The following is a 21,767-nucleotide window of genomic DNA, read 5'->3' on the forward strand; positions in this document are numbered from 1 at the left end:
GGTTTTAAAGAACAGCACGAACTAAAAAAGCAGCTGCCAAAATTAATCTCCAGCATGAAAAATCAGCACTGATGAGAGCCGTCTTAGATCAAATAATTTATTTAGTAATTCCATGTAAACACTTCAGATTTACTAGCAAATACAATGCTTGCTGTTCTTTTAAATAGATCATTCAAAAAATAAGAATCTATTATTAATGGCAGGTTGACTAGAGATCTCCATTACTACTGTACAATAAGGAATTTGTTTTCTAATGGATTTAACATCTTGATTTTTCTTGTTCTGTGTTTGCTTTACACAAAGCCCAAAGGACACGCGTTTGACCTGCTCCCTGCCGGTGCCACCGCGGACCAGGGCGTTTTGGGGAAGGTACGCAGGCAAATCCTCCCGTCCTGGCATTGGTATAAGCTGATGGGAGAGTGGGATGGCAGAACTCGCGTGAACACTGTTCACAACCACAGGCCTTTTTTGGTCAGAAAACAGAAAATGAAGGGTGGAGAACTTCTCTTTGGGATGTATAAAAGCAACGAACTCCATCGTTGGCATTTACTTATCAACACAGCGGTACACATACACGTATCCACAGTCTCGGAAAAGCATCCTATGAGCTGGAGAAAGCAGTGGTTCTGAGGCTTGGTACACCAGTGCACTAAAACCAAAAGAATGATACCTTCTTACATAGTCAAATGAAAAATAAATATCTTTATTTTCTGCCTACTTTATTTCAGTTTTCAAATAAATTTTAAATAAATCTGTACAAAGTATACTGTTACAGTATATATTCGTAAGTTAACTGAAATGCCTAAGTGTAACAACACTACAATAAAGCAGTATAGATTGGCACATCTCTAATAAAGATTAACTTTTACACTTGAAAAAATACCAACTCCCGTGAAAACCCTTGATATCTTTTTGGTATTTTTACGCGAGTTACGTTGCAAACAAATTACAGACAAATTCTCCCTTGCCTTAAAAAGGAAATCACTTCTAATGGTTTTTCAGAGAACGTGAACATCTTTATGCTGTTAAAGGGACACCATCAGGCTAAAGAGAGAGAGAGAGAGATTTAAAGAGAAAAAAAAAAAAAAGAAAAAAAGAAAAAAGACAAAAACTTTGGTCAAAAATTGGCAAGTTTTTTTAGACCTTGTGCACTTTTACCCATCTCACCGAGCTCCGGCTGCGGCCGGTGCCAGGGACGGCAGGACGCGGCAGCACCCCGGCTGCGGGGACGCTCCCAGCCAAACACCCCCCAACCGGAACGGGCTTCTTCCCTTGCGATTAAAAAGGAATTAACACACATGCACCGGGGGTGAGTTTTGCTTCCCCCTCCCCAAACCAGAATCTAAAATCGATCTGACAGTGTCCCTTTGCTCAAAATAAAGACTTCCGCACTGTATAGACCAAATATCGAAGCAAACTTGTTCACAGGGTGAAAGAGCCAGGTACATTGCAAAATTCAAGTTTTTCAAACCCAACCGCAGTTGTCGGATTCACGAGGTCTTGAAACTTCGTAATCTTTCGTTAAAGAGTTCCAAACTGGGAATTGGGGGCTGGGTATTACAGATTAAGAGCGAGAGTTTTCTCTCTTAATCTTTCCAACAATATATTAAATCAACGTTTACATGCTGAAAGTTAATCTTACATTAGAACGTAATGCAATATTGGCTGCAACATAAACCTATAAATAAATCAGCTACCATAGATTAAACTCTGTTAAATATTTCTAAGTTAATAAAATATTGACAGTATTATAAAATTACAGTATTTACAATAAGAAAAAATCTAGACTAATATATACCTTTAACACATCTCTTCTCCAATTTGGGATTGCAACGGAATTATGAATATATGAACAATTTCTTAGAAAGTTGCATTGCAATTAGCATTATTTTTCCATTAGAGCTAAAGAGGGTCATCTATCACTGCCTTTGGGAAAAAAAAGGAAAAAAACCAAAAAAACCAAGTGACTTCTGATGGTGGGGTGTAGCTTTTGAGTACCAAACTGGTAACAGGAGTCCTCCGCAAGACGTCTGAAGGTAATGTAGGACCAGCCTCAATTGCTCAGATTAAAGTTGTGTTACAGAACTGCCAGCAATCAGAACCACCCAGGCTGCAAAAGGGGAGGAAAGGTAGTTTTCAGCTCAAAGTGCACAGCTGGAAGGGCTCCCCTCATTCTGGACTCCAACTAAGGCTGCAGGAGCTCCGATCTGCGCCCCAAAACCGCAAAAACCTCGGCTTTCGGGTTCGTTAGGGGGAAATGAGCCCTTGGTGCTCCGTAAAGGGACACGGTTAGGTCGCAGCTATGCCAAAACCACTCCTGCCAACCACGTGCTACAAACCCGGACGAGGCATTTGAGATCCCCTTTGGCTTGCTTTTTCGGGAGGTTGCATTTTTCATTTTTTTGGATTTTTTTTTTTTTTTTTTTTTTTTCTGCGTTTTGTTCGCTTGGGAGAAAAAAATTGGCTGGGACCGTGCAGCCGACTCATTTTCTATTCCTCGCCAGCTTCTCCGTTTTCTTGAGTATTAGCATAATGCTGTTGTGTTTGGGTTGCAAACACTCGCGGGGGGAAAAAAAAAAAAAAGGAGGCTTCAACGCTCCCGAGTTCATTCGTCTTGGTATAAACCAAAACTCTGAAAAAAATGACCTAAAGAGATTCCTGTCATTAAAAAGCGCCGACTGCGCTTTTTGGGGTCCCAGACACCTAGTAACATCGTTTTAAGGATGAGACCTTTCACCGGCCCGTTCTCCCAGCCTCGGAGGAAGAGTTTACCAGCAGGTTAGGAAGGGGAACGTCCAAATTCTCTCCCTCCTCCCCACGTCATACTTGCTTTCTAGCAGTAAATTAGAAATCAGAAAAAACTAGGGGAAAAAAATAAATAATTCAAATTCCTTTCCCGCCCTTCCCTCCCCCACCGTAAAACAGAAATGGTATTTTTTCGTGTATATTTTTGGAGAAATCACTTTCTCAGCCCCAAGCCTGAAGTTGCTCGTGAGTGACCTACCCACGGGCTTCAGTGAGATGATGCAATTTATACATTTGCAGGGGTTTCTACCAGTTCCCGCAGCGGGCAGCCGGGAACACTTCTGTCCTTAAAAGCAGGCTTTAAAATGGTACAAGAATAATTTGTAAACTTGGGTCTACGTTACCAACAGAAGGCTCTAGGTCCTGCAGGCTCCAGTTCCCAGAGATGCAGAGCAGGAAAACTAGAAAGAAAACTCGGTACCTTTCAATCACCTGCCGGGTCGTACTGGGGGGGAGCGGGGAATGAGAGAGACAAAATGACAACTGACCTTAGAAACAAAGGTATGTTTAGGGCTTCTGGTTTCAGGAATAAACCGATATTTACTGGTAAAAGTCTGCCAAAAAACAAAAACAGAAACACAGGATTACTGGTAAATATTGGTTTATATGGAGAAGTTTTTAAAAAAAAAAAAAAAAAAAAAAAAAGAAGTCGTCATCGTGCTGCTGGGCAGGAGCCAAGAGCTGCCCCGCGGCATCCCTACACTCGGCGGCATCTTTGGCACCTGGACACCTCAAACCAGAAGCCTTGTGTTGAGAGGAAAGTTGTGTTTCTTTCCTTTACTCCCCTTAAACTATGCGCTTCTTTCTGGATTTACACCACGCCACACACACCCCCCCACCTCCTCCACAAGGCTGGTCCTACAGGGGTTTGGCTCAGGAGATGGAAAGTCTTCTTCTGAAACCACTTGGAAATGAATTTGTACATAATATGGTATCTCATCACCAAGGCTGCTGGTGCCTGAGCCTCGTCCGCTCCCTGAGATACCATAAAATATACAAGACTGAGTGTACATTTTAAAGAAAGCATTTTCTTGTAAGTGGCATAAACCCATTCATTTTATTTACATGCTTATTTATTTCCAAAAATAGAGTTGGTCCACATTGGACAAGAGAAATCAAGAAGCCATACAGTAGAAGAGTTAAAAGTCCAACATTTAACCAAAGTACAATGAAATTCCAGAAGTCTGTGGCTGACTCGAACCACAGAAACATACACATGAACCACACAGACATTTGTACATAGAGCATTATATTACCAATAATATTTGCAAACATGAGGTCAAGATGGCTAAAAACCCAGCAGAACCGAACCAGGGGGCATGGCTGAACAGAAGCGGGTGGCGAACGGCCGTCGCTGTCACGGGGGAACACCACTCTCCGGAGATTTTGCATCACTTTTTGTTTTTTCTTTAACTGAGAAAGTCCTAACTCTCCTGCCCTGGGGATCAGCATCGAGGACAGGGTGAAAGCCCACCGCACGCGGCTCCCTAAACGCAGACCCCGTGGCTGGGCAGTGCGCGGCAGCGTCACCCGTGGAGGTGCCGGCTCTCGGTACCTGCCGACACGCGGGTGGCCCAAGGGCACGGCACCCCCGCGGCCGACGGTGCCGGGGCCGAGCTCCACTTGGAGGACAAGAGCCCGGCCTAAAAGCCGGCGGGTTCGATGCTGAAGCAGGACAAATCTGCAGGGCAGGACCCCGTCCTGTCCACCCAGGCAGACCGACCCTGCCCGCCGCTACCCGGCCTTAAAGATCACCTGGAAAAGAAAAAGTAGGTATTTATACCCTTGTGGTGTGCTGCGGGGTGTCCGAAAAGGGTCCGGATGGGTTTTGTCTTAAAAACAAGGATTTCCCTCCTTTGCTGTGGGCAATTTTTGGCATCAGTAATTCCAGTTCCATCTACTTTTTCTGGAAGACCACAAATAATCCAGCCCGAACAGACCTACGGTATTAGAGGATGTCGCACCGGAAAGATGAGGGAAGTGATTTTTACTCAAACAATTTAACATTTTTACGTTAAAAAAAAAAAAAAAAAAAAGAAAAGCTCGGAGACCTGACTGACAGCAGAAGAAAAAAAAAAAATTGGACAAGGTTTGCCTAGATATTTCCGTGGCCCTCACCGTGATAGTATCTCAGTGTCTCCAAAGGATGGAAAAATAGATTTAAATCTGTACGTTCTCCTGCAGAGAATCATGGCAAGCAACAGGGGGAAGACAGTTGTAGCCCTCCTGATACTTCTACAAACAACCCCCTACATGGGGTAGAACCACATTAAAAGGGTATAAATTAATTTTCCTTTTTCAAGTCATCTTTGGCAATCACAATGTTAAGCCTAGTCCAATGTGAATGCTAGTATAGAGCTAATTTACAGAATACCAATGACAATTATCTGTACCTAACAGGATTTAAAGGCAAGTATACTCAGTACATTTAGAAAAAAATACTGTTACCAAAATGCCAGACCTTTGACAGCAGTTAAACAGAAGTAGCCGTGCAGTTTCCTATGTGGACGGACAGCCTTTGCACAAGTCACTATTATCATCTGAGCCTGTAACGGCCAACTTCATCTTCCGATCTGTCTTCTAGAACGTTTCTAATCTCAGATGTGAAATATGTTTTTAAAAAGAGATGGGCCTGATCCCGTGCAGTTGGGTACGTACAACACTCCCTAATGAAACTCAAAGCCCAAATTCCTAAAGAGAGAGCACAAGAGATTTTTTTTTTTTCTTACATCAAATAACTATCATGCAAGCATACCACGACGTTTTTATATTAAGTACTTCAAAGTCAGCTGGTATAATTTAACTAGAAGTGAGCAGTCTAATGAAATTATTATTTCTAGGGGGAGGGGACAAAGGTTGTGCCACCGACAACCACCAGATTACTGAGGGAAAACAGCACAGGGACACCATGGGGGTCTAATGAACTGTGTTACAGGAGAGCTCACGCACGGCAGCCTCTCGGACCTTAGCACCTAAATCCGTAAGACGCGGTTATTTCCTACGGCAGTCTATACACCTTCACTTCATTTGCTTTTGCTGCCCAGCACCAGATGCTCTTCTTCTGACCGAGCTGATCACCTAAAGCCTAGCCATACTGCTGGGGTGTTACAAACCGCCCCCTTGCCCCCTGCCTATTGCCTTGCATTTCCCAGGGTCAGCCTCCACCGCCGCACGCTCACGGCATCAGGGCTTATCAGGCTCTTCCGGATTTTTCAGTCACGGTATAAACCGACCATTCTGTTCTTTCAGTTGCCAGTTCTTATATTTAAAGGCTAACTCTAACCAAAAGCCTTGAGGTGCCTTGCAGTTAACCCGCTCCTATTGCGAAATCTGATGATTTATCAAAAGCACTTGCTCTTTGGTGCAATGATCTACTGAAGACAGAGAAGGTGGGAGAAGCACGGGTATTTGCCACGACTTCTAGACTTTTAAGAAGCCTAAAACTAAGCCCGGGCAGCAAAGGGTTGCTCTAGGCCAGACCAGTCAGCTATGGGTCCTCCCAGGTCTCTCGGGAAGAGAGGTAACACAGTCCTGCATGTGCCCGCACACACGCGTGGACAACCCTCCCTCACGAACAGAGCTAGGCGAGACCTGGAAAATGCCAACCAGACCTCTCTCCCCGCTCCTTCTTTTTCTGCCTATTGTCAAGACCAAAACCTTTTGGGTTTTTGCCTTGGTGAAACCAAAAGAAAACAGAACATATCCACAACACTCGCTGCTGAGGCATGCTCTGAGATCTGGCAGACCTGAAAGTCAAGCTCAGGGTAGGAACTTGAACTGGGGGTGTCACACGACAGGAGAAATCTAGATGCTATGCCACCCAGTATTCTGGGCTTGTTTCTCCTCCTCGGTCAACCAGTCTTTGTAGCCTGGACCTAGACGTGCTCACCAGAAAAGTTCAATGAGAACCAACCCTTCTCCACCTGGCAAAACACCTGGTTTTAATGAATCAGTGTTTTCCAGAGGAAACTCATTTGCTCAAAGTCTGAAGATCTACTCGAGGTGCAGGCTTGGAAGCCTTTGGTCACCATCTCCAACTAGATTTTTGTCTACTTTGTGCTGCCCAAGTGATCAACATCAGCTGCAACCAAAGAAGGACTCCATGATATTTCTCCTCTCATTACAAGCATATTTTTTTAATACCTTCTTGGGAGGACTCGATAGAAACGTTTTAAAACAACCAAATAAAGATCAGTTGACTCTCCACCTCCTGCTGTTTGTCAACGTGTTCAAAGACTCTGGTAGATTACCCAGATAAGAAGACTGATCACAGAATAACAGAATGCTTTGGGTTGGAAGGAACCTTCAAAGTCCACCTACTCCAACGCTCTTTCTTTGCAGAAAGTATGTTGCTTTCAACCTACCACATCCTGAAGACTTAGGGTACTTTCTCCTTCTCAAACCGGAGTCCAGGATTGCTGATCTGCAATTCCCAGTGCCCCATTTAATACTTTAATTAAAAAAACAATAATCTCACATTGGGAAGTCATCTAGTCATGGAGAATACTAAGCTCTTTTTTAACAGCCCTATTTTGGCTAGTAACTTTAGTGTTTCAGGCGCAAGCTCTTTTCAAACTCCTAGGTACACCTGATGCTCTTCCTCTTGAATTTACTACTTTGCTCCAGTGTCTCTGCCTCAAGCACTTGAGTTTCAGAGGCAGGCTCCTTATCTTTACCATCCAAAAGGACTAGGTGATGGATAAGCAGGCTCTCAAACGTGCTCTGTGCTCCGGAAGGATGCGGAGAAGTTACACAAGTAGCATGAAGTAGTGCAGAAAACTAACTGTGCCTTCAGTCCTGCCTGCTCAGTTTTCCTCCCCAGCCTTCTCTCTGATACGCCTAAGACAGGATTTGCTCCCTAAAGTCCCCGGCTCTTCAAAGCCCATCCTAAACTGCTTAATTTCCAGATCATGGGTTACCTGCCATACAGCACGGCGCTTTCAGTCTACTTTGCAAGAGCTGGGCTTCTGTCTTTTGATGGAATCTTGCTGGACTCCACCAAGTCCCTTCCTTTATAACTATTTTATTTCATAACTTTATAATTATTTTACCTTGTAACTGATTTCCACTTCAGCTCTGAAGCTCCTTCATGACAGAGCTCTGCCTAATTTGGATTTCTGTAACCTTTCCAGGTATCTATGGCGCTGCCTCGACAAGTCTAAGGACTTTATTTTTCTGATCTTCGCCCCTGCAATATTTTATAACACAAGACTCGTTTTCAGTCCAGCGCCTTCCACCCCTGAGGATGCTGAACCTGTAATTGTACTGTGGTCACTGCTATTTAGTGACTCAACAGTAATTATATCTTGAATCAGTTCTTACATTTTAGTCCTAAATCAAGGCTAACTCTACACCAGGCTGTTACAAGAAATGATCCTTTAAGTAAATCAAGATGTTTGTTCATCAAAATATTAGCCAGCTCCTTCCCAAACAATCTGGCCAGACAGCATGGACATAATTGAATTTACTTTTTCTTACAGGTTTATGAAGACGCATGAGCCTGTTTTTCTCCCAGGCCCCATGAAATCCATAACCACCTTCTTGCCTGGAATAGAAAATTTCCTAATACCTCCATGCCATTAAAATACGGGGTTTATATCCAACATAAATTTGGCTGGGTCATCACTACTCTAATTTCCTCTCAGATTTTACGGCAACTTCTTAGATATAGTGTTCCTTCACACCTTTATGACCTAGCATGCCTATTCAGTATAGTTTGATGGCAGGTAATGCAGTATCTTACTGATTTTCATCACCTCCACCACGTTTCAATCAGACTGGCTACGCCAAGGTCTTTTTACACCACCAAGCAGTATACAACAACTATTTTTGTTTCATGTTTCCGTGCTGGTAAACAGACGTTATTCTTGTTTGGACCACATGCCCATTTCTTATCCCAATCTGCAGTCCAACAGCCGGTCGCTTTTCCCGCATCCACAAGTCTGCTCTCAGCCTCCTTGGAACCCCGCACTGAAAAGTCACACCTTGCCCTCCAGGAGAAATGGGCACATGTTTTTGTTCCCGGTGCTCTTGTTCAGAGCCTTTGCCCAAGTCCTGACAGCTTCAGCCTTCCACCAGCACCGTGTTCAGTCCATCCTCCCAAAACCCTGTCCACTTGCTGTGCCACCAGCCTAGGAACGCTTCAGTTGAAGTGGAAACCAGCCCACACTGAGAAGTCATGACTCTTAACTTCACCTCCCCATCATATCCTTTCTACCGTTTTCCCAGGCATGCATTAGGACTTTAGGAAGAGGTACTGCCATGTCCTAAATTCTGTCTTCTTCCCAGGAACCCAAATTTAGCTTCCCAAGTATCTCAGCTTCAAGGATGATAGCCCCAGGCTTGCTCCAAGCACTCTGATATCTTCTAGGATCTACTTGTCCACTCAAGCAACTCGTCAGATGGATCTCCTAATCATCAGGAGCGAAGCCTGTATTTCCCACAACCAAATCCTCTGCCATCCAAACCTTCCCCAGCTTCTGGAGGTCTCTCCAGAACAGAGAACAACTCCTCAACCAAGGCTTTAGCATTAAATTATAAATAGACCCTTTAATCCTATCCAGTTGCAAGTCGAGTTTCCACAAATACGTTTCCTTGGAGAGAGAGGTGGGGGAGATCATCTGTTGTTCACCCCACTGGCCAATCTGGCCCTAAACCATGACAGCAAAGCAGCCAGGGCCAAGGTGAGGATGGACCGCGACCATCTGCAGATGATTTCATGTCATCTCTTCTCCACCAGCTCCGCAACTTTGGTCTCAAGAGACTTTCTGGAGCTTGGAGCACCTCCACTTGTTGCACTGTATAATATTTTATCAGAAGATAACCGCTCATAAAGTGTGTCCTCTCTGCACTCATGTGTGCAGCTCCTAGTGCAATTAAGCCAATGTTCTCCGATTCCTGTAATTTTTACTTTATGACCATATAAAGTCCACCTTTAAACTAAAAATAGACTGGCTGTTAACGGATTCTTTTTTTAATTACTTTAAACCACCAATTAGAGACTTTCATTGGACAAGATAAGTTACATATGGCCTTGCAGAAGCCTGCGAGGACTCATTTACCAGGACTTCTATTGACGGTTACAGCTCACAAGCCAACTTTTTTTTTCTTTTTAAAGATCGAATGAACACAGCACTGTCAAAAGACCTATCCACAAACCAAACTGTTTGAGTGCATGAAAGCAGAGATGACAATTACATGAATTGGCAAGTGCTTAGTTCAAAATTATTAATGCTAGAAAATAATTCAAAGCCTCTCGTCCTTATTTTGCTCAGAGATCTGCCTGTTTGCCCTTCAGCAGCCCCTGGCAATGGCGATCCTACCGTCATTTATTATTTAAATAAGAGTCTTCTTAACAAAAAGAAATTTTGATCGCATTTATAATGCTGTAACTGACAAGACTCTGGCTTCTCTTCTTCAGCTCTGGTGCTGCTCACACAACATTTTTCTTAACTTGACCTGCCCACACAGCTCCTGATGAGCCAATGCTCCGTTGCCAGCTCTCCTCAGCATCACTCAAGTGGGAGGTTTAAATACCAGATTTCACAAAATCCTTTATCCACCCTTCCTAGCCCCGGCATTTCTTGAAGTATTGACAGAGCAGCAAGCCTTCACGGTTTGCCCGGAAGGCAAACAGCTGGAACTGCTTCTGCTGGACAGAAGAGAAGAGCCGGCCCTTGAAAAGCCAGCGCTCACTTCTTGATCCCCAGGTGAGTCTTTGAGGAGTGAGGTCCAGCTGACGCCAACATGCCGATGCACGCTCCCAAGGGGCTGCTGGTTTGAGCCCATGCCAAACGCCCAAGCAAAAGGCAAGCCCAGGAAAAGCAAGATCCCAACCTCAGGAGACCACAGAGAGTAAAGCCATCAGCTTGCATCGCGCTCACAAACCGCTGTGCAGCCGGGACGGACCATGGAGAAATAAAACATATTCCCTAGCGAAACACTACAGCAAGCCCAACCTGGGGGAGAGAAAGACACTCCAATCAACGCGGCTGACCTTCAAATGACAGTGCTGCTCCGAGACGTCCTGTCCAGACAGGTCCGCTCAAGAGGCGCAAACGCTCTCCTGCGCACTAGCACGTGAGAGCGCGCCTCTCCACCCGGAGTGAGAGGAACAAAACCCACCCCGGCCTCTGACCAGGGCTAATGTACCAGCTGGATGGAGGGCACCGCATGTATGACAAGCGCCTGGTGATTTGAGCTCGAGTCGCACATCAAGACATTCACCAGCAACAGAAAAAACCGCCACCGCTCATTTTCTCCACTCGCAGCTCCCAGCAATATAAATTACCCAGGGACATCTCTTACACAGACTTGGTCCCCTCCAGCCGCCGTCTGAAGCCTGATGCTTCATCTCGGCACTGGCCGCACCAGCACAGCAGGGGATACAGAGGAGCTGCAAACATGCCGGCGGGGGTCGGCCCTGCAGCAGAGACCCCGCGGCTCGTGTGTCCTCGCACGCCAGCCCCGAAAGCCCTTTTCCCGTGCTGGCCCACCCTAGAGCAACGGCACATCAGTCCGTGGGATGAGGAGACGTCTCTGACAGCCCAGGCTCAGCTCCCAGACCTTCCCGCAGGCACGACAGTGCCACCTCACTGCTGAAACCACCGCCGCGCATCAGTGAGACACCATCTCTTGCACCCAGAGGGTCACCCACGGGGGCTGCCCCACGGTCTCTGCACCGTGTCCGGAACAAAATCCAAACCCATTGGGGTCAACACGGTCGCGGGGATTCAGATGCCATTTGCAATCCACCTTTACAAGAAGCTCTCCATCCAAATCAACATGTTGACCAGGATGACATCTCAACGTGTAGAGATTTTTCCCCCGAAAAGCTCTCTAAATCTCTCCAAGGCATGCACTTTTGCTTCCCGGCGGCACGCAGCAGATCTGCTCCCACAACGGCGGCCTCCCTCCAAGGTCTCACTAGCCAAGAGGGGCACATCCTTCCCCGCTGCAGGTGCAACTCAAGTCTCTCACCTCACCGATCTGCGATAGAAAGAATGAAGCTTTTCTTCACATCCTGCATATTTCAAGACAGTGTTTCAAGAAAAAAGCCCTTCTGCACCACAGCCAGGAAGGCTCAGCACAAACTCCCAGTGCCGGCGTTGCAGCCAGTCCTCTTTTCGCTTCAGTCTCCTACGTGGCTTAAGAAAAGGCTAAGGTGTGTATTTCTGCAAAGCTCACGTCAGGACGGAGAGCAAACCAACTGATGACCAGCAAAGCCAAGGAATTATATGAGCTAAGACCGAGTTACCTGCTGGGGAGATAAAGAAGATGCCCATTCAAAGCAAGAGCAGTCCCAGCTGATGTCTGATCCGGAAAGGAGCAGAAGTACGCCACACGTTGTGAACCTAAGCCTCAAGACAACGAGATGCAGAAACGGCCAGCCATCTACACAGGCGGTCTCCTCTTTTATCTAGGGCTACGTCTACGCGAGCAATCAGCACAGCCAGAGCCAAGTTCGACAGCAAAGCAGTCACTGCTCAGGACCCGATGGGCACATTATCTGTGTTTTGGGGATTTTACTCCCCCACGCGCTCTTGCTTAGCCCAACGGACCTAACGCCCACTGGTTGGTAGGGCTGGTCTTTTGGCTTAGTTGACTCCAAACCGAATCAGGTCACGTGCTCCGAGACTGCTCCGCGATCAAACCAAGGCACCTTATGCAGGGATAGCAGAGCGCTTCGCTGCAGACGCATGCACCCGACCTGAGCTGCAAAGCCACCGCAGACACCACCGTGGCCCTGGGGACGGCCGGTGCGGGGTCCTGGTCACCCAAAATAAGACAATACCCACGCGCAGGCGAAACCTACAGCCAGCCTGAGCAGGGCAGCGTCTTGGCTGGAGGTGGTGGCTTCCAGAGCAAAAGGGTCTGGACCGGATCCCCTCTCCAGGTGAAGGAGCGCCAGCAGTATCGATTCACAGAGGGACAGTGAAGCATTGTCCCAGGACATCCAGCCATTTGCTCTGTCGTGTTTTCATCAGTCAACACTCAAAAGACAGACAGCAGGGCCAGGAGTCACCTATCTTTATCTTTTCTCACTTAATTTCAAGCTGACGTTTTTCCATGAAAACATGCCTCGTTCCTTGCCGTATGAATTCAGCTCTCCCTCTTCTGCGATATTTTGCCTCAAACAGGCTACGCAACTGTTTACTACTTTTATAGAGGCAGGCGTGACACGCTCTGACTCTCCCAAAAAACACGACTGCTCATCTGGCTTCAGCCCCGTACTGACACCGAACTGCGCAGAGGGGCCCAGCAGAGCCGCCCCGGCCGGGGAGCTCAGCCCCACGCGCCCCCGGGACCAGCTGCCCGACGCCCCTTGGCTGCCTGCGGAGAAGGGTCTGCCAGAGCTGCCGGCATCTGGCTCTCGCATGCTCCTCTGCAAGTGGCACCCCCTGCCCACCACCCCAAACACCAATTCCGGAGCCGAAGCGCTTGAACGATGGCCACGGTACACCTCGGCCAACCACCTCTGCCGGCCCAGCCCTCCCGCCTTGCTCCGAAAGCCTCTTCCCACCCTCCAGACAGACAGCACCTCCTCTGCTGTGACTGCTGGCAGCTTCTCCCCCAGGAGGAACTCTCTTCACCTGGCGTGTACCCGCCTGAGGCCGCCAGCTCAGGCAATGGCTTTGTTGGCCACAATGACACCATACCTGCCTGCGGGAGCGCCTGCAAACCCACTCTTCCTTTCCCTTCCAACCTGCTTCTCCAGCAACAACTTTTACGCCATCCAAATTGCAAGAAAACATCTGGAATACCACTGGAGAAGTAACTCTGTGAACCCCTAAAAACGGATGATTTGGTGTTTAGATCTCTCCGCTGCCTACAGCGGTTCAGACCGGCATTAACGACAAACAACGCACAGCCCCGTAAAGCCTCATGGCCCACTTGTGTTTCGCCACATGTGGGATGCGTTGCAGACCCCTACGTAGGCTGACCTTCCCCCAGACTGTAGTGCTGCTAAAACACTGTCCCATCGGGAACTGAAATGCTTTGAAAAGATAAGAAGTACGAAAGCGGGATAGGCAGGCTAAGAGAAACTCCCAGAGCGGACCCAAGGCCACGTGGCCCGGGAGTGGGACGCGGCATCGCCCACGGGAGCAGAGCAGCCCGGCCCTGGCGGAGGGACTGCAGGAGAGGAGCATCCTTCCCCGGCCATCAGGCCATCACCCTCACAAATTTCAACACAAGAGATCCCACTTAAGAGAAAAAAAAGATGCCATGAACTTTAGGTCCAAAGGTTAGGCTCTGGTTAAAACAGGCTTTTAAAAAAGGTTATAATTTTGAAAGTCCGTTTAGATTAACCTTAACTAGCTTTAAACTATATATACCTATCTCCTTGCCATGTTCGCAACCCACACGCAACATTTGCGTTGCCAGCGAGCTAAATCACGTGCAAGCCAGCAGAGTAAAAGGAACCACAGGCTTGAAAAAAGCTCTGGGGCTGAAATTATCTTCCATTGTTGCGAGTGGCACAGGAGATGGCAACAGTAGCAGGAATCAAGCACAAAAATGGAACTCGCTTGTTTACCTTGTCGGGTTTGTCAAAACATTTTGACAACACTTTGCGTACAGCCCGCTTCTATGTTCTGCTACCAAAATTTCACCTATCTTTACGCGTTATAGAAGAAAGCCAAGAAGAGAAAACCTTTTGGGGAGAGAAGTGCGCGTGCGAAAAAATACAAAGCTCGGCCCGAGAACTTAAAACTGCACCGGACTCTTCTTCCAAATAGTCCAAACACCAACACGAACCCTTCAATTACACAATCTGAGTTAACAAGGAACAGGCAGACAGCAGAGGAGGGGGGTAAGAAAAGAAAAAAGAAAAGTTTGGGTAAGCCTGACAAAAAGCAAAGCAAAAACAAAAAACCAAAACAATAACCAGAAAGAAAGAAAGAAAAAAGAAGAAAGAAGGAAAAAAAAAAAAAGGTGCAAACCAGGACTGCAAATTTGCAATGCAAAATGCAAAAGTCTCGACAGTGTCGTTTTACCAGAGAAACTCTCCCGCGCTTTAGGCAGAGCCCTACCTCTCAAAAAGCAACCCACGCCAGTAAGAAGCAGCAGGTTTTTGAATGAGCAAATTGCACAGCTGCGGACGAATTTGCTTTCACTGCCTTCATTCCAACTCACCTAAGAGAGAGTCGTTTTCTACCCGCTGGGCTAGCAGAACCCAGGAAATTGCTTGGTTCTAGTTATACTTTTGAGTTTTCACGTTTCACGAGAGCCCCCCGAAAAGTAAACCTGTTTTAGCATTCTTGTACATTAATGTCAGGATTCTCCACTTCTAGCTCCCACAACTTCTGCCACAGAGAAGTCAATCAGATTTGGTATATGCCCTGGAAAGGGAAATGGGAGGTCTGGGTCTAAAGCAAACAAGCAAACAAAAATTAATTATGCCAGTGCTCCTCAAGGTGTTGGATCCAAACTCAGTGGATCTGCTGAAGTCTTCAATCCAAAACACTTGGTAATTATACTTTAAGAAACCAAAAAAAAAAAAAAAAAGTTTAACCTGTTGAACTTAGAGAAAAGAAGATAAGTGGCAGAGCTTTGAGGGAGGGAGACAAAGTGTGTGGGTGCAAAACCGTCACATGCCGTAGTTCACCACCTTAGAAGAAATCAGTTTTGCGCTTTGTTTGGTTTTTGTATTTCGTAAGTGCCGGGGAAACGCGCTTCCCAAAGGGCAGCTGTAGGGTCTACGGGCACCAAGGTGGAAGCATGAAGTGAAGACATGCCAAAAAGTCAGGTTTTCGTAAACCCTTCTGGAAAAAGTGCATGTGTTTTTAGCAAAAATGCATATCTACCAAATCTCCACTGACCACGGGCCACTTGCGTACGGAAAGTCGCATCAATTTGCAGCGTCAACGCTGACATTTTTGCCTTCTCCTTCCACCCACCTCCCCAATTTTTTTTCCTTGGGAGACATACAGCGCCACTGCATTAGAACGTACAAGAAATGAAAACAGTGAGTACGACTGATATAGATCCATTGACTTTTTATTACAAATGTACTTGATCACTTGGCTTCAAAAAAGTTTAAATCAACCCCTATTTTCTGTACGCCAGTACAAAGTAAAATCTATTTTACAAATTAAATACCTAAAAATTTGACAAAAATATTAAAGTTTGATGGAAAAAACAGTTATAAAAATCTTAAATCCCCTTTTAAGAAGGTAAGAGATAACATCCCCTCCCAACCCCACAGTCCTGTTATACAATATTAATAGTCATTTTTTTAGAATAGGTAGGTATGTTATATCTTGCTGTTAGCATACAAGTCACTCTAATAGCTTTATCTGTATATAATCCAGTTAGTGCACGAATGCCATCTGATTGAATATAATCAACTATCTTTAACTGATCCCTAATTTACATTTCATAGCTTGCATAGTTTAAAGGGACAAAGGTTACACTACAGCTAATCATAAAAAAAGGTGGTTACAGTGCTATTTTTAAAGGCAACAAAGTAATTGCTCCCAAAAAAAAAGAGAAGTTACCGGTCGGCTCTGGGCAGGGGTTAAACGGCCGGCAGGTTTCTGCCCCGCGCGACCGGGGGGGTCTCTGCCCGGGCAGCCCCTCTGTGCCGCACCACCGCCCGGCTGCGGCCGCGATCGCGCCCGGCACGTTTCAACCCCTGCGAGGGATACGCAAGAAAGTGACACTGTCAAGTATTTTTATTTGTTGGGGTTTTTTTGGTTTGTTTGTGGGTTTTTTTTTCCCTTTTTTTTTTTCAAATTGAATTTTCCAAAAAGTTCTCCCCACCGCCCGTGGGTATGCCCGGTTGGCAGCTGAGCGGCTCGCGGGCAGCCGAGCTCCTGGCCAGTGGCCCGCGGGCCCTGCCTGGCCGCAGCTCAGACCCCCCTGGCAATGCCGGCCCGGAGCTCGCTCCAGGACGCTCCGGCCAGTCCCGCCTGCTCCGGGGCGGCCGGCCGCAGGGACGCCTCTCGCAGCCGCATCGCCAGCCGGACCGCAAAGAAGAGGCGTGAATCAACAGCGGCTCGTTCTCTTTTTTTTTTTTTTTTTTTTTAACTTGTCAGAGCGATTTTACCGTTTTTTAAAACAAACAAACAAAAAATAATAATAATGACTTTGAATTGGGATTTGAATTGCCATTAGCACAAACCCACTCAAAGGGCGGCTGTATTTCAATGGTAAATTACTTGACAGTGTCCCTTTAACTTAAAAATAAAATAATGTCAGTATTGCAATGAATTTCAAGTTTTCTTGCACGTAGTCATTATAAAGTAGTTTTTATCATGCTCTTGGACCTATTCTACAAGACATTTAAAAGCATATAATCACGGAAATATAAGGCATACTTCTCAGGAATTAGATATCTTGGCACATTTGAGCATACTGTCTTTTTTTAAAACAACACATATGGTCAAATATACCTTTCTCCTTCTAACATTAAAACGGGTTTTCTGTACTTTGTTTCATATACTGAGATATTAGAGCCTTGGTAAAGTACCGAGCACCTCTGGGGGGAAAAAAAAAAATAAATTTAAAAAAAGCAAAAAATAAATCCAAACAAAACCAGAAGCGAAATCCCATGAACCTTTACAGTCATTTTAGTCTTTCATTATCATCATTCATAAAGTCCTAGAACATACACAACGTGCGTTAAAAGAAGAAAGAAAAAAAAAACAAAACCCGACAAAAAACAACGAAACACGCAGAAGAAACCCAAAACGAGACAAAAACTGACCACAAGGTTCTCGGACACTGTTCACAAGACTGCCAGCGGGGCTGCCACAGACTCTACTGGTCTGACTGGAACCACACGGCCCCCGCGCTCCCCCAGTCAGCCGGACCCCGGGCAGGACGCGGGGGCGCGGGCGAGGAAGACCCCGGCGCGGTTGCCTCGCTGGCGGTGCTCCCCGACGCCGGGCGGGCAAGGGGGGGACACCGGCGGGCACTCCTCGCCTCCCGCCACCGACCGCGGGGACAACCACGAGCGGCTGAGCGCGGCCACAACTTTGGGGAGGGCAGCGAACAGCAGGACCGAGACAATCAATCAAGTAGCAAAACCAAAGCAATTAATTTCCTAACTACGACTAGCAGCATGGAGAATGCAGTCCCGCACACATCACAGTTGAAGTACAATAATCGATGGAACTGCCCATCCAGACCCTCCGATTCAAAAGCAGGTTATCAGACAAATGTTTACATGCAATTGAGAACCATTTCAAACGTCACATTACGCGCTCCGAAAGCTTATTTTACTACTGGGAAATAGGAAAGTGCACATTAAAGCAATTTTAAACATTTCCAGTGATTGTTTAAAAAGAAACAGAAACACCTCGCTACCGGCATCTCGGATTTAACTTTCTGTGAACACTAACAGCAAACTTCTTTAAAGGGAAATAATGCACGGTACAATGGAAACAGCTTGTTTTGACACTTACAGTACATCTCAAAATAATAAAAAAAAAAAAAAGAAAAGGGGAATTATAACTTCAAATGGAAATAAAAAGACAGCAGGAAATAAAAATTCTTTATAACAAGCTTTTTTTTTTTTTTTCTTCTCTCTCCCCACCCTTCCAAAACTCCATCCTTGACCATCAGTAAAGAAGCGCTGGCAGCTCCTGCTCATACAGGTGGTGCCTTCTGCGCGCAGCGGCTAGGTCTACCAGACGGCTAACTTTGCCAAGAGCGTTAAGAAAAAGGATGGCATCCCAAAAAAACTTCCGAGTGGAACAAGATCCTAGTTTCTCTGAAACGCTGTCTACTGAATTCTGGCCAAGAAAAGAAAAGAAAAGAAAAGAAAAGAAAAGAAAAGAAAAGAAAAGAAAAGAAAAGAAAAGAAAAGAAAAGAAAAGAAAAGAAAAGAAAAGTTTTGTTTTCACTGTTTAAGGCATCTTTTCTTTTTTATAACGTTTTCACTCATAATGATGATAGTCATGCAGCAGTTTAATGATAAAAATATATTAATATTTTACTATACAGCAGCAAGAAGTTAGTCAATTAAAAGCACACCAAATTTTTAAAAGAAAAAAAAAACAAAACCAAAACAACAAAAACAACCTGTAAAAGTCTATTATTATTCTTATTATTATTACAGACAATTTCAATTTGGAGAACACACCTGGACAGATTAGTGTTCTGACAAATCTGCGTCTCCCTAGCCTAGGCTTCGGTAGAGCCCGCGAGCGTGCACGCCGGCGAGGAGGCTGGGACGGGGAGGGCTGGGCACGGCGAGGCTCGCCAGGTATGTAGCCAGTAAGAACTAGCACCACAGCTACATGGAAATCCGTTACAGACACACACCGGCCGGGCTTTCGCTTTAGCACGAACCGCCGAACCCCATGGCTCAGTAGGATTACTCTGCAATTGCGTCGCACTGATTTCTAACAGGCCTAGAGGAGTTAGCGGCACTGGCGGGGATCAAAGCGTAGGTTCGGACCTCTCTCACGCATTGAGGAGATAGTGCTAGTGCCAGTGGCAACACGGAAAGGCTCGCTACCTGCTGTCCAAAAACAGGTTGACTGGAAACCGCTGCACGTCAGGTTAAGTACTTTAAGTACACAGAATAAAAAAAATATATTATGAACAATACAAGTACATCTCATATACACAATAATGACAATACGCCTACTCAGTTGTAAACCAAACAGGTGCAGAAAAAAATATTACGGGAGGAAATTCTTTACTTTTCTTTTTTTTCTCTCTCTCTCTTTTTTTTTTTCCTTTTCCTCTTTTCTTTTTTTTTTTTTTTTTACTATTTGAATAACTTTGGTTCAAACGTAAAAATCACAAGTTAGCAAATTTCATTTAAATGCCTTTTTTAATAATTTTTCTTCATGTTCACAGAAGTTTCACTGACCATTTTTATATGTTTAAGGTCCAGATGCAATGCATATTGTATAAAAGAGAGCACTTATTGTTTACCTTGCATGAATTAAACCTACGTACCTTTTAACTCTACAAACTTCTGCATAACATTTAGACAAAGCTCAGACACACAGCATGCCTAGCCCTCATATATATATACACATCTCTAATCACAGGTATATAGGGTGTCAAATATACTATAGTAACCTCCATGTAAGGTTCGAAATTTGGTAACAAAATGAGAAGAAAAAACTAAAAATATTATTTTACGTGTTCTAAAATATCTCTTTTTTTTTTTTGTGCTAAAGTCAAATGTTAGCTCAACATGAAAAGGACTTTTTTTTTTTATATAATTCAGCAATATTATAATCTTGACCATTTTTGCAAACACTTTTAATAATAATAGCTTAAACGTGTACAAAAGTTCTCGGTTAATTAGGGAAATAAACACTCAGTTCTTTATATTTTTAATCAAGTAGGAAACACAGTTCATATATAATGTTATTACTTTTTTTGACTTTTTTTTTTGTGTGTGTTTTGTTTTTTTTGTTTTGTTTTGTTTTAGCAGCTGCTTACTGTTTGATACGGTGGGTAAAGTGGAGGAACATCCAGCGATGGGTGGCGGGTCGCAGGCGCTGCTGCCGGGCGGCGGGGGGGCGCCGGGCGGGCGGCGGCGGCGGCGGCGGGGCCGCCGGGGGGAGGCGGCGGCGGCGGCGCGGGGGGCAGGGGGGGGGAGCTCCCGGCCGCCGCGCCCCCCGCCCCGCCGCCTGCCCGCCCTCCCGCCGGGGGCGGCGGGGCCAGTCCGCGTCCCGGGGGGCGGGCGGTCAGTCCTCCTCGGGCTCCTCGGCCTGCAGCAGGGCGCCGGGCGGCCCGGCGGCGGCGGCCTCGGCCTCGGGGGGCGGCTCGGCCCCGGCGCCCGCGGGGGGGGCGGCGGCGGCGGCGGCGCGCTTGTCCCGCTGCTTCTCCTGGATCTTCTTCATCTCGTCCGAGTACTTGCAGAAGGTGTGGCCGAACTTGGCCCAGACCTTGTAGGGGACGGTGATGGAGTTGCGGTAGGTGGGCTTCACCTCGCTCACCCGCATGAAGACGCCGTACTTGTTGGAGCCCACGTCGAAGAAGAAGCGCTTGTTGTCCACAGTCAAGGAGGTGCCCTCGGGCAGCTCGGCCGGCTCCTCCTCCACCCCGTAGTCGTCGATGAGCTTGGCCAGGGCGTCGCGGAACTCGATCAGGCCCTGGGCCGGCAGGGCGATGGTCTGGCCCTGCGTGGAGCCCAGCCCCGGGCCGCGGTTGACGGTCTGGCGGACGCGGAGGAAGCGCCCGCGCTGGTTCTCCTTCAGATCCATGTAGTACTTGCGGTTCTCCCGCACCAGGAACTCGCTCTTCAGCGCCCGCCGGGGCTCGTCGGCCGCCTGCGCCAGCTCGGGGGGCTGGCTGGGCCCCAGCTGGGCGTAGTGCTCGATGAAGTCGCCCAGGTAGTCGCGGAACTCGACGGCCACCGACATGGAGAGGGTCAGCCGGCTCTTGTTGCCGCCCGCCCCCACCTCGGCGATCTTGAGGAAGCGGCCCTTGGCGTTCTGCTTGACGTCCAGGTAGAAGCGCTTGTTCTGGATGTCCACCCGCTTGGAGGCCAGCTCCTGCGTCTCATGCTGCAGGCCGCCGCCCGGGCCCCCGCCGCCGCCGCCGCCGCCCGAGCCCGGCCCCCCGGCGCCCGCCGCGCCCCCGCCGCCGCCGCCGCCGCCCTGCTCGCTGCCGCTGTCTCTGTCCGCCATGATGCCGCCGCCCGCCGCCGCCGCCGCTCGGCCTCGGCCGCCGCTTCTCGCCCGGCGCCCCCCACCCCGCGCCGCCGCCTCTTCCTCCTCCTCCTCCTCCTCCTCCTCCTCCTCCTCCTCCTCCGCCGCCGCCGCCGCCGCCGCCTCCTCCTCCTCCTCCTCCTCCTCCGAGGCCGCCGCTCCGGCCGCCCGCCGCCGCTGCTGCAACAGCCCCCGCGGCCACCAGCCGGCCGCTCTCGCGAGATCTGCGGGAGCCAGGAGAGGGCGCGGGAAGGCGGCAGAGAGCGGCCCCCGCCGCCGGCCGCCCCGCCGAGCCGGGCAGCAGCGCCGCGCCGGGGGCGGGCGGTCGCCCCCCCG

The 21,767-nt window shown here is 47.5% G+C and overlaps 1 protein-coding gene across 11 annotated transcripts; it reads right to left on the reverse strand.

The window, feature by feature from the left end:
• Positions 1-77: 77 nt before the first annotated feature.
• PURA (purine rich element binding protein A) lies at positions 78-21,481 on the reverse strand. Of its 11 annotated transcripts, XM_063348630.1 has the most exons (4): positions 3,294-21,481; positions 3,150-3,206; positions 1,799-2,110; positions 78-1,044 (listed from the first exon to the last, which is right to left on the reverse strand). In XM_063348630.1, the coding sequence occupies exon 1, from the start codon at positions 21,408-21,410 to the stop codon at positions 20,466-20,468; it is 945 nt and encodes a 314-aa protein (XP_063204700.1). In that variant the 5' UTR covers positions 21,411-21,481; the 3' UTR covers positions 78-1,044; positions 1,799-2,110; positions 3,150-3,206; positions 3,294-20,465. The 11 variants fall into 11 exon arrangements, with proteins under 11 accessions (XP_063204700.1, XP_063204705.1, XP_063204706.1 ...); XM_063348635.1 differs by lacking the exon at positions 3,150-3,206; XM_063348636.1 differs by lacking the exon at positions 1,799-2,110 and having other exon boundaries at positions 78-649.
• Between the last annotated feature and the right edge of the window lie 286 nt (positions 21,482-21,767).

This window comes from Chroicocephalus ridibundus, chromosome 11 (assembly GCF_963924245.1).
Source record: "Chroicocephalus ridibundus chromosome 11, bChrRid1.1, whole genome shotgun sequence".
Taxonomy (NCBI): Eukaryota; Metazoa; Chordata; class Aves; order Charadriiformes; family Laridae; genus Chroicocephalus; species Chroicocephalus ridibundus.

What these genes read in the sequence shown, in the direction of transcription:
- PURA (XM_063348637.1), bottom strand. Translation starts at nt 21,410, where the DNA reads ATGGCGGACAGAGACAGCGGCAGCGAGCAGGGCGGCGGCGGCGGCGGC.